Genomic DNA, 18,152 nt, shown 5'->3' on the forward strand with positions numbered 1-18,152 from the left:
TATTGATTTTTTTTGCTATTGTCATATACAATGTTTTGTTATAATGATATGCATATTTTATAGAAGCATGTAACTATATTTTTTGGGGATATTGTTTTTTTCAGGTAGACATAAGGGAAGGAGTGCTCAGCCTATGTGGTACGTGTATACAGAATATTTGTTATGATATACAACATGTATTCAACATGAACCAGATAACTTACACATGTGTCCTAAAAGAGTTCAGCTTTGTTATTGAAAAGCCATTCTTGCTCATTTTTAGAGACTCTTTACTGACTGGTGTAGTAACATTAGATTGGCATAAGGTCATTGTGGTGTCTCTATTTAAAAAGGGATCAAAGTCTTTACCATGTAACTACAGACTGATTAGTTGAACTTTTGTAGCCTGGAAGACACTTGAGAATTTTATAAAAGACCACATAGAAGAGCTTTTGCTAAAAAAAAAAACATTTTAAGCAATAGTCAGCATGGATTCACAAAAAATGTAAGTTGCCAAACAAATTTGTATTCTTTTGATGAGGAGGTAAGCAAAAAGTTAGACAAAAGAGTGACTGTGAATATAGTGTACTCGGATTTTGCAAAAGCATTTGGCACCAACACATGGGTAATGTGTAAGTTAACGCCTACAAGCATAGAAAATGAAGTTTGTAAAAGGATAGTTAAAAAGACTATATTCAGAGAATCGTGATTATTGAATCATACTCTGATTGGTCTAAGGGAATTAGTACTGTACTCCAAAGTTCAATGTTGGGACCCTTACTTTTTAACTTTTTATAAATGATGTAGAGTTTGGGATTAAAAGTTTAATTTCAGTCTTTGCAGATGACACTAAGCTATGCAATGGAATAACGTCTTTACAAGATGTCTCCAACTTACAAGCTGACCTAGTTGCACTGTTTAATTGGGCAACCATTTGGCAAATGAGGTTTAGGCTTGGGTCACGTTAGTGCTATTTCAGATGTGGCCTGAGTCGCACAGAATTGCATGACAATGCAAATCACATTATTCTCCATTGACCCCTTTAACCGCTTGCCGCCCTGCCACTGTGTATATACGTGTGCAGGGCGGCAGTGGAGCGCAAAAGCACGTTTTAAAACGTGCTCCGCGCTCCCGACACATTCGCGGGTAGGGGGGGCGCGCGCGCGCTCCCGCCGACCCGCGGGTGACACGATTCGATCCAGGAGGGATCAATCATTAGATTTCAGCCAGTGATTTCTGGCTGAAATCACATGATTGGTTCCTGTCCTATCTTGTCCTGTGTTGACATTTACACAGGGCAGGATATGATGTCATTCTTCTCTGCCTGGACACATTCCGTTCCAGACAGAGAAGAAGACATCCAAACAGTGAGTAAAACACTACACACTGACAGCTAGAACACTCTAGGTCACATTTAACCCCCTGATCGCCCCCCCCAGTTAACCCCTTCACTGCCCTGTCGCTGGCGACTTCCGATAGTGTTAGCGCCCCTCCCAGATAGCGCCAGATTGCCCGCCAGTACACCAGTAATCCCGTTTAACCCCTTGATCGCCCCCCCCCCCAGTTAACCCCTTCACTGCCCTGTCACCAGTGTCACTGATCAGTGAAGCGATTTTTACTGATCACTGTATCAGTGTCGCTGGCGACTTCCGATAGAGTTAGCGCCCCTCCCAGATAGCACCAGTTTGCCCGCTAATACACCAGTAGTCCCGTCTAACCCTTTGATTGCCCCCCCAGTTAACCCCTTCACTGCCCTGTCACCAGTGTCACTGATCAGTGAACCAATTTTTACTGATCACTGTATCAGTGTCGCTGGCGACTTCCGATAGTGTTAGCGCCCCTCCCAGATAGCGCCATATTGCCCGCCAGTACACCAGTAATCCCATTTAACCCCTTGATCGCCCCCCCCAGTTAACCCCTTCACTGCCCTGTCACCAGTGTCACTGATCAGTGAACCAATTTTTACTGATCACTGTATCAGTGTCGCTGGCGACTTCCGATCGTGTTAGCGCCCCTCCCAGATAGCGCCAGATTGCCCGCTAGTACACCAGTAATCACATTTAACCCCTTAATCCCCCCCCCCCCCAGTTAACCCCTTCACTGCCCTGTCACCAGTGTCACTGATCAGTGAACCAATTTTTACTGATCACTGTATCAGTGTCGCTGGCGACTTCCGATAGTGTTAGCACCCCTCCCAGATAGCGCCAGATTGCCCGCTAATACACCAATAATCTCGTCTAACCCCTTGATCACCCCCCCGAGTTGACCCCTTCACTGCCCTGTCACCAGTGTCATTGATCAGTGAACAGATTTTTACTGATCACTGTATCAGTGTCGCTGGCAACTTCCGATAGTGTTAGCACCCCTCCCAGATAGTGCCAGTTTGCCCTCTAGTGCACCAGAAATCCCATTTAACCCCTTGATCGCCCCCTCCCCCCCCCAGTTAACGCCTTCACTGCCCTGTCACCAGTGTCATTGATTACAGTGAACAGATTTTTACTGATCACTGTATTAGTGTCACTGTCACCGATAGTGTTAGCGCCCCTCCTAGATAGCACCAGTTTGCCCGCTAATGCACGGGATTTTTTTTACCAAAAACATGTAGCAGAATACATTTTGGCTTAAATTTATGGCTAACTTTGAGTTTACGATATATTTTTTATAGCTGAAAGTAGAAAATATTGTTTTTTTTCAAAATTTTCGTGTTTTTTTTGTTTATAGCGCAAAAAATAAAAAGCGCACAGGTGATCAAATACCACCAAAAGAAAGCTCTATTTGTGTGAAAAAAAGGACGTAAATTTCGTTTGGGTACAGCATTGCATGACCGCGCAATTATCATTTGAATTTGTGCAGCGCAAATCAGCAAAAAAAGGCCTGGTCATTAAGGGGGGTAAATCCTCTGGGGCTCAAGTGGTTAAACATCAATGCAACACAGCATGGTGCATTTTTGAAAAAGGGTACAGTGCTACTTTGGTGCAATTGCAGCATGATTTTGTGCATACGTTTTTGACACGTTTTTGCAGGTTTTTAAGGTTCTTTAACCCCTTCATGACTAGCATAAAACAAATCCTAATGCCTGAACACAGTTTTGCAACTTTGACATTTGTTAGTAAAACTGTACATATCATCACAACTACAGTACTTAGCGTATTCAGGTGAATTATACCTTGATTTTTTTTAGGAGAAATTGTGCCTTCATTTGGTGGTAAATGGTAATGGCTATTTCCTGTTTTTTTATTTTCAAATGAAAACAAGCACAAAATAGTAAAAAAATATAATTTTTTAAAACCTAACTGTGAAGTTGTAGACAGGCACATACTAGTGGAACATGATACTTCTTTTTTTAACACAGAATTAAAACACCAAGTGTCCTTCTTTACTTACATTTTTTATCCCTATGTGGGCCTTAATCATAGCAGGGGTAAGGACCCCTGCTTATAAAGATTGCTATCACAAAGGATGAACAACATCTCTTGTAATAAGAATGGTCAGTGACAAGTTCTCTTTACTGAGAGTCTAATAGACCCCAGATCTTTCCTCTGCCCTCAAAAGCAGCTGATCAAACTGAGATTGGTTTGATCAGATGCTTTACAAGCCAGTAAGGGCTTGTAAACAGCACAATGAAACCAGAAGTGAAAAATCCATGTTGCTTCAGGTTTCTTACTTCACAGAAAGGGGCATAGGTATGGATGTACCTTCTTTCCCTCTGTGTATATCAGACACAACAGGTGTCCGCGGTCCTGGGCTCCCCTATCGCATTGGAGAGCCCAGGAACAGCGGTGGTGGGAGAAGAACCCCCTTCCTCACCCTGTAGAAGTGATCAGGTGGCCGCAAAGCTGCTTGGACCACTTCATCCACTGAAAATTGTGACACTGGGATCATGGTTGCAGCTCCAGTCAAGATCCTGATATAACTACAAACTGAAGACATACAGGTACATCCTAAAGACATGAAATGGTTAAAGGGTACTTCTAGATTCTGAGAAATCCCCCTGTGCAGACCCCCACAGCCACTGGATCAGAGTTATAAGCAAGATGCCCTTTTCCTCATCAACATGGGCAAGGTACCCTCCCCATATTGAGGGCATGTAGCTCAGAAGGCATGTGGTTCAGGAGGGGGAGGCCTGCATGCTTGCTGCCCCCCTTTTCCTGGTCAGCCAGGCAACTGCATGTTCAGTCAGGGTCTACTACAGATTTGGGAGGCAACCCCGTGTCTTTTTTCTTATGTAGTACCCTCTAGCTAAATAGTATTTTTTGTTTTTTTAGTTAGAGGCTTGTTAGAAGCCTGGGATGAGTCAGCCTGGGAGTGAGGTAGTGAATTCACCTCAGGACAGGCTGGGAGGCTCTACAGGTCAGTGCTTCTGGAGCCCTCCTATCCTTCCAGAAACTTCTGACACTTTCTAGAAGAGGGCGAAGGAGAGGAGGAGGCCAAGATTTACATGTTTAGGTGAACTTGCCCAATCCTCAGGCAGGAGTCTGGGCATGGTGGCCAAGGGCAACCCTTAAATATGACAGAGCCTGTGCAGTAGGGGAGTCAGGTGGAAGATGGACTGAAGGAAGGTGTTGGAGAGTGGAGTCCAGGAGGGGAGCCTATCTACAGGCTGATTGTTGGGCAGAAGTATCTCCACTGTGCCATGTCTGCAGGGGAGGACAGCCTGTCGGCTACGAAGAAGCCAAACCAGTGCAAGGCCTGAAAGCAGCTGTCACCCACCAAGCTGACAGGACAGTGTACTTCTTCACTCCCTGGGCCAGATAAAGGGAGAGGGAGGTCAGGTGCAAGACCCAACTAGTCCTCTTCCAGGACTACTTAATTAGCATATCTTGGAATCCAGGGATATCCTCAATGCAGCCGGGTGAAGGAGGAAGGATTCATCTGTGGTCTGAGGAGGTACATCAAGGGGAGTTCAGTGCTCCTTAAAGAGACAGTACTTTTTTTTGTTCTGATCCACATGTTTGTACAGTGTACAGTTTGCTAAAAAGTGTGTCCTTACTGTAAGTTTTGCAGTTTCATGGGCAACCCATATAACCCAAATTGTTACCCATAATAAATACAACAAAACCAAGCTTAAGGACTGTTTTACTGACTGTGTATGAGAAGGTGTGGAAAATGAGTGTTGCCTGGCTGTGCAGAGCTTAGGGGGACCCATCAAATTCAGTGGCCCTTAAAGGGGTGAGCGCTACACTTGTTTTTTCAATTGGATACTGTAACGGAACCGGACCCAGACTGCACTTGGGTATTTCCGTTAGACTCCAGCTTCCCTGTCCGAACACAGTTCCACGGACACCACCGCTGACTAAACAGGATGAGACACACCCATACTTGTATGAAAGACAGGAAATAGACTACTTTATTTTAACATAGATACAAGATATAAACACAGGGTGGGGAAATACACAGCCAGACGGGAATCACATCAGCAGGCCGTCCCATCAGGGGGAAGGGCTGCCAGGATATTACATCTCCCAAGCAAGACACACAATAGAACAATGGGATGCACCACATGGCAGTGAACAATGAACAACCCCCACACCAATTCACAAACATTACATCTAGAGATGAGCGAATCGAACCAGGCGAACCGGAATTCGATACGAATTTCAGGAAAAATTCGATTCGCGTCGAATCCGAATATTTGCCTACTTCGGGTGCGCGAATCGGATTTTTCCCGATCAGCCGGCAAAAGTGTCCCTGCAGAGAGCTCCGCTATTTCTGACATTTCTCTGACAGTTCCTTCACATGTACAGCGGTTGAAACATTGTATCTATTAGTTTCCATTTAGGATACAGATGTTTCAACCGCTGTACATGTGAAGAAGCTGTCAGAGAACTGTCAGAAATAGAGGAACTCTGCACATACACTTTTTGCCGGTTTGGAATTCTTATTTTCATCCTACTTCTTCTTCTTCTTCATCCTCATCCTCATCCTCAGAAGAAGAAGAAGAGGATGAGGATGAAGAAGAAGAAGAAGAAGAAGAAGAAGAAGAAGAAGTAGGATGAAAATAAGAAGAATTCCAAGCCGGCAAAAAGTGTATCTGCAGAGCTCCTCTATTCTGCAGATACACTTAGAGGAGCTCTGCAGATACACTTAGAGGAGCTCTGCAGATACACTTTTTGCCGGCTTGGAATTAATCTTATTTTCATCCTACTTCTTCTTCTTCTTCATCCTCATCCTCATCCTCAGAAGAAGAAGAAGAGGATGAGGATGAGGATGAAGAAGAAGAAGTATGATGAAAATAAGAATAATTCCAAGCCGGCAAAAAGTGTATCTGCAGAGCTCCTCTAAGTGTATCTGCAGAATAGAGGAGCTCTGCAGATACACTTTTTGCCGGCTTGGAATTATTCTTATTTTCATCCTACTTCTTCTTCTTCTTCCTCTTCATCCTCATCCTCATCCTCTTCTTCTTCTTCTGAGGATGAGGATGAAGAAGAAGAAGAAGAAGAAGTAGGATGAAAATAAGAATAATTCCAAGCCGGCAAAAAGTGTATCTGCAGAGCTCCTCTATTCTGCAGATACACTTAGAGGAGCTCTGCAGATACACTTAGAGGAGCTCTGCAGATACACTTTTTGCCGGCTTGGAATTAATCTTATTTTCATCCTACTTCTTCTTCTTCATCCTCATCCTCAGAAGAAGAAGAAGAGGATGAGGATGAAGAAGAAGAAGAAGAAGAAGAAGAAGAAGTAGGATGAAAATAAGAATAATTCCAAGCCGGCAAAAAGTGTATCTGCAGAGCTCCTCTATTCTGCAGATACACTTAGAGGAGCTCTGCAGATACACTTAGAGGAGCTCTGCAGATACACTTTTTGCCGGCTTGGAATTAATCTTATTTTCATCCTACTTCTTCTTCTTCTTCTTCTCTCTTCTTCTTCATCCTCATCCTCAGAAGAAGAAGAGGATGAGGATGAAGAAGAAGAAGAAGAAGAAGAAGAAGAAGTAGGATGAAAATAAAAATAATTCCAAGCCGGCAAAAAGTGTATCTGCAGAGCTCCTCTATTCTGCAGATACACTTAGAGGAGCTCTGCAGATACACTTTTTGCCGGCTTGGAATTAATCTTATTTTCATCCTACTTCTTCTTCTTCTTCTTCATCCTCATCCTCAGAAGAAGAAGAAGAGGATGAGGATGAAGAAGAAGAAGAAGAAGAAGTAGGATGAAAATAAGAATAATTCCAAGCCGGCAAAAAGTGTATCTGCAGAGCTCCTCTATTCTGCAGATACACTTAGAGGAGCTCTGCAGATACACTTTTTGCCGGCTTGGAATTATTCTTATTTTCATCCTACTTCTTCTTCTTCATCCTCATCCTCATCCTCAGAAGAAGAAGAGGATGAAGATGAAGAAGAAGAAGAAGAAGAAGTAGGATGAAAATAAGAATAATTCCAAGCCGGCAAAAAGTGTATCTGCAGAGCTCCTCTAAGTGTATCTGCAGAGCTCCGCTATTTCTGACAGTTCTGGGACATTCACTCCATACAGCGGTTGAAACATTGTATCTATTTGTTTCCATAAATGGATCCATTTATGGAAACAAATAGATACAATGTTTCAACCGCTGTATGGAGTGAATGTCCCAGAACTGTCAGAAATAGGCTATTTCTGACAGTTCTGTGACATTCACTCCATACAGCGGTTGAAACCGCTGTATGGAGTGAATGTCCCAGAACTGTCAGAAAAGTGTATCTGCAGAGCTCCTCTATTCTGCAGATACACTTAGAGGAGCTCTGCAGATACACTTTGTAAAATATCGTATTGTCTCGATATTTTATTAACTTGTATTGATGAGAAATGTTCAAATATAAAGTCCTTCCACTTTTTGCAATTACTCAAAAAGATGATTTAATAATGACGTTGCATAAAATTAGAAATAAAATATTGGCATACAGAATGGTTAAATAATGTCCAAAAAATATAGTTAAGTTCTTGATAATAAGATTGTATATATGTATATGTGTGTGTAGTGTGTGTGTATCTCTCAAGGCTTCAAGCAATGTGAGCATAAAAAGTCTTTGTTTCAACTCTTAAATGAGCAATCCAGCCCCCACCTTTTCCTCAAAATGGGCTGATATACTTGTAGTCCCACAAAGATAATTGGAAACAGATGTGTATATATTACAAACTTCCAGTCTACTTCTCCTAAAGTCTGAGCGTAACCTAAGAAGGCCTAGACATTCCATCAATCAGAATACATTAGATGTATAACACATACATACATATATATATATATATATCCTCCTAAAAGTAATCTTACTAAGAGTTATCTCGTATATAAATATCGTAATCAAGAAATATTACAGTATAAACCTTGTAAACCGAACAATTCACTAGTTAGTGAAACATATCTCTTACATAGATGGGGGAGGATGGGGGAAGGTATAGCTAAGTACTCTCATATGTGGCTTGAATGTAAAGGAAAAACCCAAGATATGTGTATTCACAGACTCTGAAGTCTAATTACTCACTTTTCCCAATCTAGAATAAATATAATAACTCAATTATTCTATTAAGATCCAACTCATTCATACTTATGTTAGTACTGTTAATAAGAAGATATTAGATATTTAGGTTAAGGAAAGCTTCTAACATTTCCCTCTCAAAATGATCGATTTTATCGAATCTTAATCATTTTCCTTATCTTAATCCATTTATACACATTCTCGTCACTTTCGTATCCATTCATGCGTTTTTGGATCTTAAGATAATTGATCTGAACATATCTTTAATTTGATTCAATAATGGGAAAACAAATTCTTTGATAAACCTTTTGTTATGTATCACATAAAAATATTTTTACCCTTATTATTTTCCTTTTACCAAATAATTCATCCCCTTAATAAATGTATAACTGTAACATTATAGTACAATACTTTAAAATATGGCACTTAAAAAAATAGATGTTTCATATTTTCCCTCCAAAATGTGTGTAGCACACAGTTCTAAAATCCATACATTTTTCAAATTACCTTATCAACATTTAAACATAACATATGTTCCGTAGCTTCAATCCATACATGTATATCAAATGATGTTTTTATAAAACATACATATAACAATGTAAAGTTTGCCTAAGTTTCTCTATATGTACCTTATAAAACTTATCTCTAGCTTAATTAACAACAGATGTTCTAACTAAGAGTGACTCTGTTGTAACAAAAGTTTAACCCTTTCATTTCTGAAAATACATAGTGTGTGATTGCAAATGTTCATGTGAAAACTGATCTCATCTTGATATGATAAACATATCATGTCAAAAATAAAATGTACACACAAAAAAAACCAATATATCTGATGATGAATGAATTATTTCATCAGTAGTCAAAAGTCAATTGTTTTATAAGTTCTTCCTCTATGAGATGCCTTGAGATGTCTTGTCTTCTTCTAGCACTCTGTAAAGTTAAAATAACTTTATTGAACATAAAAAGAACAACAAAAACAATGATGAATGAAATTCTTGTTGCAAAGCTTCTTCCAGAATAAATTTCCTTCTTGGAAAATGTATTATCATCTGAAAGGTTTAGAAATATTTGAATTTTCTTCCTTTAACAGTTACTCTTGGGTCATTTCCTGTAACAGAAATGCAGTATCATTATTTTGGCATAGATAATTTTACATGGATTAATCCTCTTACATTTATCTGTTAATATTACAGATCATAATCACAAACATTTCTAGTCATGACATGGAAGACATATTTTGATTATAACACTTCTTATTGACTTGTAGTGTTCTTTTTAGAATGCAGCACTTCTGCCTGACAGTACTAGGGTTGCTGATGCAAATCCCAACCATGGCATCACCTGCCTGGAGTTTGTATGTTCTCCCTGTGCTTGTGTGAGTTTCCTCCAGGTACTCCGGTTTCCTCCCACACTCCAAAGACATGTTGGTAGGAGAATTGGCTCCTATCTAAATTGGCCTTAGTATGTATATGTATGACTGTGAGTTAGGGACCTCAGATTGTACACCTCTTGAGGGTTAGGGATTTATGTGAATGTACTATATATGTAAAAAGCACTACATATAAAATAGTAAAATTGACAACGCTATATAAGTACCTGAAATAAACAAAAATAAATATAACAGGACGCTACATCTCCATTATTGGTCATGATTCAAAACCTTGGTTTCAAAACCAAAGAAAGGTTTTGTATCAACCCAGAGATGACAAAGGATTATGCCTTTGATCTTATCTCCATAAAATTGGAAATATGCGTAACTGTATTTTGTGTTGGCTTACTTCTTGTAGTGTAAGACTGATCTGCAGTAATACATACTGGTTTCAAACTTTTCTCAGTTCCTATGTTGAAAACATGAGGTACAAACTTCTCACTTACAGCTGTACAAACATATGTTGGTATGTTTTCCTGAAAATGTCTTTTTGTTACTTCTATCTGAATGTGTTTGGAAGACAGTGTTTTGTACCATATAGGATAATTTTCACGATAATTGTCTGTTGAACCATCTTCCTCTAGGAGTTTCAGTGATGAATCAGGTGTCTGTAATATGATCTTACTTGATCTCACAATGTATTCAGTTATTTTGACTGCAAAGAAAACACTTAACAATTTTTTCATATGTGCATCAAAGTTTTTCTCCATATTTGTCAAAGTTCTTGAGAAGAAACCTATTATTTTCTGATTACCGTCTTTTAATTGTGACAAAGTTGCTGAGATTGCATTATTGGAAACATTGGTTTCTAAAACAAAAGGAATTTTACTACAAAACTCAACAGTATTTAATGTAGTAGCATTCTGCAAATCCCATTTCAATAGTTCAAAAGCTTCTTTCTCAGTTTGATCCCATTGATCAAATACTCCATCTTTTTGTCTCAAACGATCAAATAATGATCTAGACTTTTCTGCAAAATTGGGTATAAAATCTTTACAATGATTTACTTCACTCAAAAACTGACGCAAAGCCTTGCGATTTGTTGGAATTGGATAAGCAGAAATAATTCTAACTTTTTCTTGCAATATCTGTCTCTGTCCATGACTAATTTGCATATGAAGGAATTCCACCTGTCTTTTCATCAACTGAACTTTCTCTGTATTCAATTTCAATCCTTCTGTTTGTAACAACGTAAATATTTCAGACAAAAGAGTGATATGCTCAGTTATATTTTGTGTAGACAAGAGAAGCTTGTCTACATGCTGGACAATACATTCTGGCCTAGAGAATTTAGATAATATTTTTCCCAAATACTCATGAACAATCCCATCACTTAAATCTAAGCCTGGGGCTAATCTTGTGAATGTATAAGTTTCTTTGTTGAAGCTAAAGGCAAGTTTATATTGACAACTCTTAGCTAAGGGTACTGACAAATGGCTATTGGCAATTTCAAGTACTGAGAATATTTTGGCCTTGGCATCCAGATGTGACATTATGTTACAATCAGGAACAATAGATCTGTTATTTGTGATGCATTTGTTCAATGTCCTGAAATCAACTGATAAAGAATATGAATTATCAACTTTGATAGGCCAAATACAATTATTCACCACTGATTGTACTTTCTTTAAAATTCCTTGCTGTAAAAACTCATCTACAATGGAAGAGATTGGATTAATTGATTCTAATGGCAATTTGTATTGAGGTTGAGGCTTAGGGTCTCTACCTTCAATGTCAACTTCAAAATCCTTAAACAAACCTACATCATTTTTGCTTCGACTCCAAAGATCTGTATGTGATGTAACCAATTGTTCCAATTCAAGATTGGTTCCTGTATGTGGCCATTTATGATCTGAAGACATGTCAGCAGTTGCTGTACAAATACTTCCAACATTACAGTACATGGAAGAATCAATTGATGTTGATTTGGGCCTTCCACTTTCATCCAATAAATGTGGAGCAACATATTCCAACGGTAAAGAAGAAGAATCTCGATTTGATCCTGATTTAAATTTCGGCAATGGAAGTGGCAGTAAACCATTCCTATTAATGACAACAGCACTGTTTACCATATTGTTTAAGCTGTTGTTGACTCTCAGTGAACTGATCTTTTTAACTTCTGAGGCATAAGGCAACTCAGACAGACTATTGTTGGAACATGGAGGAGCAGATTGTTCAGAAATTATATTTTGGTCTTCTAATTCCAAAGCTTTTCTTTGTAAATCTAATTTATAATAAATACAATCTCTTTTCAAATGGCTAAATCGTTTACAATAGAAACAAATAGTATTTCCTGTCTGCTCTGAGACTCTCGTCTTGCCTGTGACGTGTTCATCATCATAACTGGGTGTGGCTAAGCACATGGTCTCTCTCTGTTCTCCATTTTGAACAATTAAACTTTCCTTCTTCTGATTGTTTAATTTAAGTTGTCTCCTAACTGTATCAATAACTTTGGCTGCTTGATCTAAATCATTTTTTCCAGTAGCAATAATAACAGATGCTGGATCAAGATACTTGAATTTTTTAACAAAAGCATTTACCATAGAAGGAGTCTCATTGTCTAAATTAAATATCATTTTGTATACTTTAGAAAATCTATTTTTAAATTCAAAAGGATCATCATTAATCGTAGCTCTTAAGGAGTCTAAGATTTCCAAAGAAGGAGTTTCCTCTCCAGTAGTAAATTTCAATAATTGACGTAGTCGGTCTGATGCATTGCTATGCATTTCCTCATCATCCTCAATATATGGCGTTTTGATTAATCTACATGCCATAACACTGGGGAGCCATAAACAGAATAGAAAATTTCTTTGCTCCTGATTTAAACAAAAATTATTACAAAAATTTTCATAAACCTCCATGTTATAGAAAGCATCGGCGTCCATATCATAGGCTGGCATATCCTTCAAAATTTTCATGAGCTGATCAAAGATTTTAAGATTAAGTTTTGCAGCTTTATCCCTTAATTTTCTCTTACACATTTCTTCCTGATCTACAGGGTCTCCTTCTACAGACTGGATCTCTGGTACAAAAGATTTTTGTTTCTCTGCCTTAGTATTCACACAAATTCTTTTTACATCATTCTGCAGGTCAGATAACTGAATGTCTTTTGTTTGAATTGCACTTTGCATATCATCTATTTGCTCAGTCAAAATCTGGCAATTAGCACATACACTGCTCTGATCTTGCTTCATTACACATGTAGCAGTCTTAGGAACATCAAAAATCATGGCGTTAAAAACATTAACTAACTTCATTACATTTCTAACTTGTTTGCTCAGTTTCTTAAAGGAAAACTTAGATTTTTCTATCTTACTATTAGCCTGTAAGCACTCATTATACATGTACCGCCAAAGTTCATTATCTTTAACAAATGTAGACAGATTCTTGAATTCTAACTTACTCTCTCTAGATAATTCATCAATAAAATCCATTACTTACCAATTAAAAAGGTCTTTCTTTACATAACGCGTCTTTTCTCTCTTGGCGGGAAATGACATCACCAAGGAACAGCGTTGCTTGCAATTGCGCAAAATTCTCACCAATTCTGCTTTTAGGTTCTCGATTATGCCGACGATTCATCTGTTGCAGACTTTACTTCTCCTGAAAGCTTGATTTCATAGTTTGCTGAATTTGCAAACAACTTCCCTCTCATCAAGATGAAGAAGAAAAAAGTCAAAAATAAGCGATCGGCAGAAACGAATCGAACTGGAGGCTCGCCACTGTAAAATATCGTATTGTCTCGATATTTTATTAACTTGTATTGATGAGAAATGTTCAAATATAAAGTCCTTCCACTTTTTGCAATTACTCAAAAAGATGATTTAATAATGACGTTGCATAAAATTAGAAATAAAATATTGGCATACAGAATGGTTAAATAATGTCCAAAAAATATAGTTAAGTTCTTGATAATAAGATTGTATATATGTATATGTGTGTGTAGTGTGTGTGTATCTCTCAAGGCTTCAAGCAATGTGAGCATAAAAAGTCTTTGTTTCAACTCTTAAATGAGCAATCCAGCCCCCACCTTTTCCTCAAAATGGGCTGATATACTTGTAGTCCCACAAAGATAATTGGAAACAGATGTGTATATATTACAAACTTCCAGTCTACTTCTCCTAAAGTCTGAGCGTAACCTAAGAAGGCCTAGACATTCCATCAATCAGAATACATTAGATGTATAACACATACATACATATATATATATATATATCCTCCTAAAAGTAATCTTACTAAGAGTTATCTCGTATATAAATATCGTAATCAAGAAATATTACAGTATAAACCTTGTAAACCGAACAATTCACTAGTTAGTGAAACATATCTCTTACATAGATGGGGGAGGATGGGGGAAGGTATAGCTAAGTACTCTCATATGTGGCTTGAATGTAAAGGAAAAACCCAAGATATGTGTATTCACAGACTCTGAAGTCTAATTACTCACTTTTCCCAATCTAGAATAAATATAATAACTCAATTATTCTATTAAGATCCAACTCATTCATACTTATGTTAGTACTGTTAATAAGAAGATATTAGATATTTAGGTTAAGGAAAGCTTCTAACACACTTTTTGCCGGCTTGGAATTATTCTTATTTTCATCCTACTTCTTCTTCTTCTTCATCCTCATCCTCAGAAGAAGAGGATGAGGATGAAGAAGAAGAAGAAGTAGGATGAAAATAAGAATAATTCCAAGCCGGCAAAAAGTGTATCTGCAGAGCTCCTCTAAGTGTATCTGCAGAGCTCCGCTATTTCTGACAGTTCTGGGACATTCACTCCATACAGCGGTTGAAACATTGTATCTATTTGTTTCCATAAATGGATCCATTTATGGAAACAAATAGATACAATGTTTCAACCGCTGTATGGAGTGAGTGTCCCAGAACTGTCAGAAATAGCCTATTTCTGACAGTTCTGTGACATTCACTCCATACAGCGGTTGAAACATTGTATCTATTTGTTTCCATAAATGGATCCATTTATGGAAACAAATAGATACAATGTTTCAACCGCTGTATGGAGTGAATGTCCCAGAACTGTCAGAAATAGCCTATTTCTGACAGTTCTGTGACATTCACTCCATACAGCGGTTGAAACCGCTGTATGGAGTGAATGTCACAGAACTGTCAGAAATAGACAGAAACTGTCACAGAACTGTCCTTCTTCTCATCCTTCTCCTTCTTCTCATCCTACTTCTCATCCTTCTTCTCATCCTTCTCCTTCTTCTCATCCTTTTCCTTCTTCTCATCCTTCTCCTTCTCCTTCTTCTCATCCTTCTCCTTCTTCTCATCCTTCTTCTTCTCATCCTTCTCCTTCTTCTCATCCTTCTTCTCATCCTTCTCCTTCTTCTCATCCTTCTCCTTCTTCTCATCCTTCTCCTTCTTCTCATCCTTCTCCTTCTCCTTCTTCTCATCCTTCTCCTTCTCCTTCTTCTCATCCTTCTCCTTCTCCTTCTTCTCATCCTTCTCCTTCTTCTCATCCTTATTCTCATCCTTCTCCTTCTTCTCATCCTTCTCCTTCTTCTCATCCTTCTCCTTCTTCTCATCCTTCTTCTCATCCTTCTCCTTCTTCTCATCCTTCTTCTCATCCTTCTCCTTCTTCTCATCCTTCTTCTCATCCTTCTTCTCATCCTTCTCCTTCTTCTCATCCTTCTCCTTCTTCTCATCCTTCTCCTTCTCCTATTTCTCATCCTTCTCCTTCTCCTTCTTCTCATCCTTCTCCTTCTCCTTCTTCTCATCCTTCTCCTTCTCCTTCTTCTCATCCTTCTCCTTCTCCATCTTCTCATCCTTCTCCTTCTCCATCTTCTCATCCTTCTCCTTCTCCTTCTTCTCATCCTTCTCCTTCTCCTTCTTCTCATCCTTCTCCTTCTCCTTCTTCTCATCCTTCTCCTTCTCCTTCTTCTCATCCTTCTCCTTCTTCTCATCCTTCTCCTTCTTCTCATCCTTCTCCTTCTTCTCATCCTTCTCCTTCTCCTTCTTCTCATCCTTCTCCTTCTCCTTCTCTTTCTCCTTCCTCATCTCCAAGGGCATTTAAATTAAAGGTACAGTGTTCTGCACTAATTTAAAGGCTCTCTGAAGCCTAGAAACCCTTTTTATAAGTTAACTTCTTAGCGAATTAATTCGCATCGAATCGAATTTCTTCCTGAAATTCGGCGAATCAGCCGAATTGAATTTTTGAATAATTCGCTCATCTCTAATTACATCCTATAATAGTTTGTTCCCAAGCAAGACACACAATAGAACAATGGGAGGCAGCCACATGTCAGAGAACAATGAACAACCCCCACACCAATATTAGAACATTTCACTCTGTACCCCTAACAGGCACAGGGTGACTTACACATAATAGGAACATGGGGAGCTGAGACAGGGGTCTCCCCACCTCTCCAAAGGGGGCTGTGTTTCATGGGCCCCCCACCCAAAGTCACTCCCGTCACATATCTCCCCTTTCGGCAGTAGACTATTGCAGGAGTAAATCCCAGACGGATGAACTTCCAGTCCCCCAATGTGAGCACGCACACAGTACCCCAAACAAATTGTCCCACACAAAGCCAATTCTCACCCAGCCAACCTCTGCCTCTCTCGTAGAACATACCCGCCACTGGGGATAAGTACGGACTGGTCCTTCTCCCTGAATTCCTCTCAGCCGCTGGAGAGAAGACAGGGTGGCAGGGCCGGCTCCATCATGCTGTTGGGGATCTGGGCCGACTGCCCAGCATCCCTGGGGTATCCAGGTGGCGACTGTGGTCTCATCCACTTTGACTTGATGGACATCCCCCAGTGTTTGCAAAGTAAGGCTGACATCCTCTTGTCCCAATGCCAGACCCTTTTCTGGGGTTGTGTCAGTGGAGACCGAAGTCCCATCCACGGACATCAGCTCAAGCTGCCGTTGTGAGGTGCCAATTGCATTCTCTTCCTGTAGCTCCTGTGGTGCTGATTGTTGTGGGCAGAGGTCAACCACACCATGCCCTGATGCCAGCTCTTCTGCTGGAGGCATGCCGGCTGGTTCCTGCTCAGCAGAAAAGTCAATCAAATCCCCAGTCTCTGGAACTGGTGTCTGGGGATAGGGGTCCACTATCTCCTGTCTGTGGAACTCAGAAGATGCTACCAGTGCTGGGCAGAGTTCAGTAATATTTGGCCCTGTTGCCAGGTCTTCTGCTGGAGGCTTTCGAGGTTGTTTTTCCTCAGCAGAGAAGTCTATCAAATCCCCCGTCTCTGGAATTTCCACTGCCGACACTTGGGCATGCTGCCGAACATGTTTTAGCAGTTGCCTGCATGCCCTTTCCAGATGCAGTTCTTTCATCAGCAGGTATTCCAGATCTGGTTCAAGCTCTTAGACCGCTGTGAGACCGAACATAGCCTCTCTGTCTTCTCGTAACTCCTCCAGGGTAGGTTCTTCTTCATCGCCAAACACAAAATGATCTGTAAGACTCTCCCACAGCAATCCAGGGCCACCAAAGTCATATCCCTCAGGAGAGCATTCTGTTGTCCCCCTTAAATATTCCTGCTCTGTGTACCATTGCAGAGCCCGATATCAGTTGTCCAGCTCTATCTCCTGCTGGACCAGCCTGTCCAACTCAGTCACTCATTGCTCCTGGGATCGCTCTCCCAGGAATGGCATCCGTAACTTCCGATGGTCCCTGCCCTTTCCCCTGGGGTTAGATACCACTTGCCCTTGTCCATACCAGCAACCTGGAGAGCTCCTCTCCAAAGCACCTCCCAAATCCGCCTCCAAAGCCTCTCCTGGAACAGTTTCAGTGTTTGGCACAGAGAGTTGGTGTCCAGGAACATTCCTCCCGGTTGGATCAGCTACAGGTTGTGTCCACTTCTTCACCCTCTGTTTCGGCTCCTGCTCTGGTCCTGCTTCTCCAACCCCCGCTGTTCTTCCAGTGGAACACAGTCCTTCAATATTCCAGCTGCCTCCACCGCTTCGCTTCTCTGGTGATCCCAAAGCTTGTGTGGGCTTCATCAATCAGTGCTCAATTCACTTTGAGCTATCAGCCCACCATTTTTCTACTGACTCCAAGGTGGCATACATGATTTCCCTCCTTTCTGGTGAAGCACTGGCTTGGGCCTTGCCACTGTGAGAGCGTCAAGATCCAACTATTTGCAGTCTCTCAGCCTTCTAGCAGGCTTTCCGTAAAACCTTCAATGTGCCCGGCAGGACTTCATCTGCTGCAGGAGCTCTTCTTCGGCTTCGTCAAGGTAGCATGACTGTTGGTCAATATGCAGTTCAGTTTCGCACCTTAGCTTCGGAACTGGCAAGGAAAAATGAGGCCCTTTCTGCAACATTTTGG

At 40.2% G+C, this 18,152-nt stretch overlaps 1 protein-coding gene and 1 long non-coding RNA gene across 4 annotated transcripts in view; one reads left to right on the plus strand and one right to left on the minus strand.

Annotated features, from left to right (window-relative positions):
- Nucleotides 1-18,152, plus strand: part of COL15A1 (collagen type XV alpha 1 chain) — a 1,471,644-nt gene that overhangs the window by 1,029,553 nt on the left and 423,939 nt on the right. For all 3 annotated transcript variants that reach the window (XM_089690361.1, XM_089690362.1, XM_089690363.1), the window contains one exon: nucleotides 105-138. In XM_089690361.1, coding sequence (XP_089546487.1) covers nucleotides 105-138 — 34 coding nt within the window. The remainder of the gene's footprint in view (nucleotides 1-104; nucleotides 139-18,152) is intronic.
- On the minus strand, nucleotides 7,781-14,361 carry LOC149451652 (uncharacterized). The gene is made up of 2 exons (XR_016314999.1): nucleotides 13,294-14,361; nucleotides 7,781-9,531 (listed from the first exon to the last, which is right to left on the minus strand). It is a non-coding gene; the product is annotated as an uncharacterized LOC149451652 (long non-coding RNA).

The sequence above is a fragment of the Staurois parvus genome, unplaced genomic scaffold, assembly GCF_062004578.1.
Source record: "Staurois parvus isolate SC_StPar_1 unplaced genomic scaffold, SC_StPar_1.0 ptg000527l, whole genome shotgun sequence".
NCBI classification, from domain to species: domain Eukaryota; kingdom Metazoa; phylum Chordata; class Amphibia; order Anura; family Ranidae; genus Staurois; species Staurois parvus.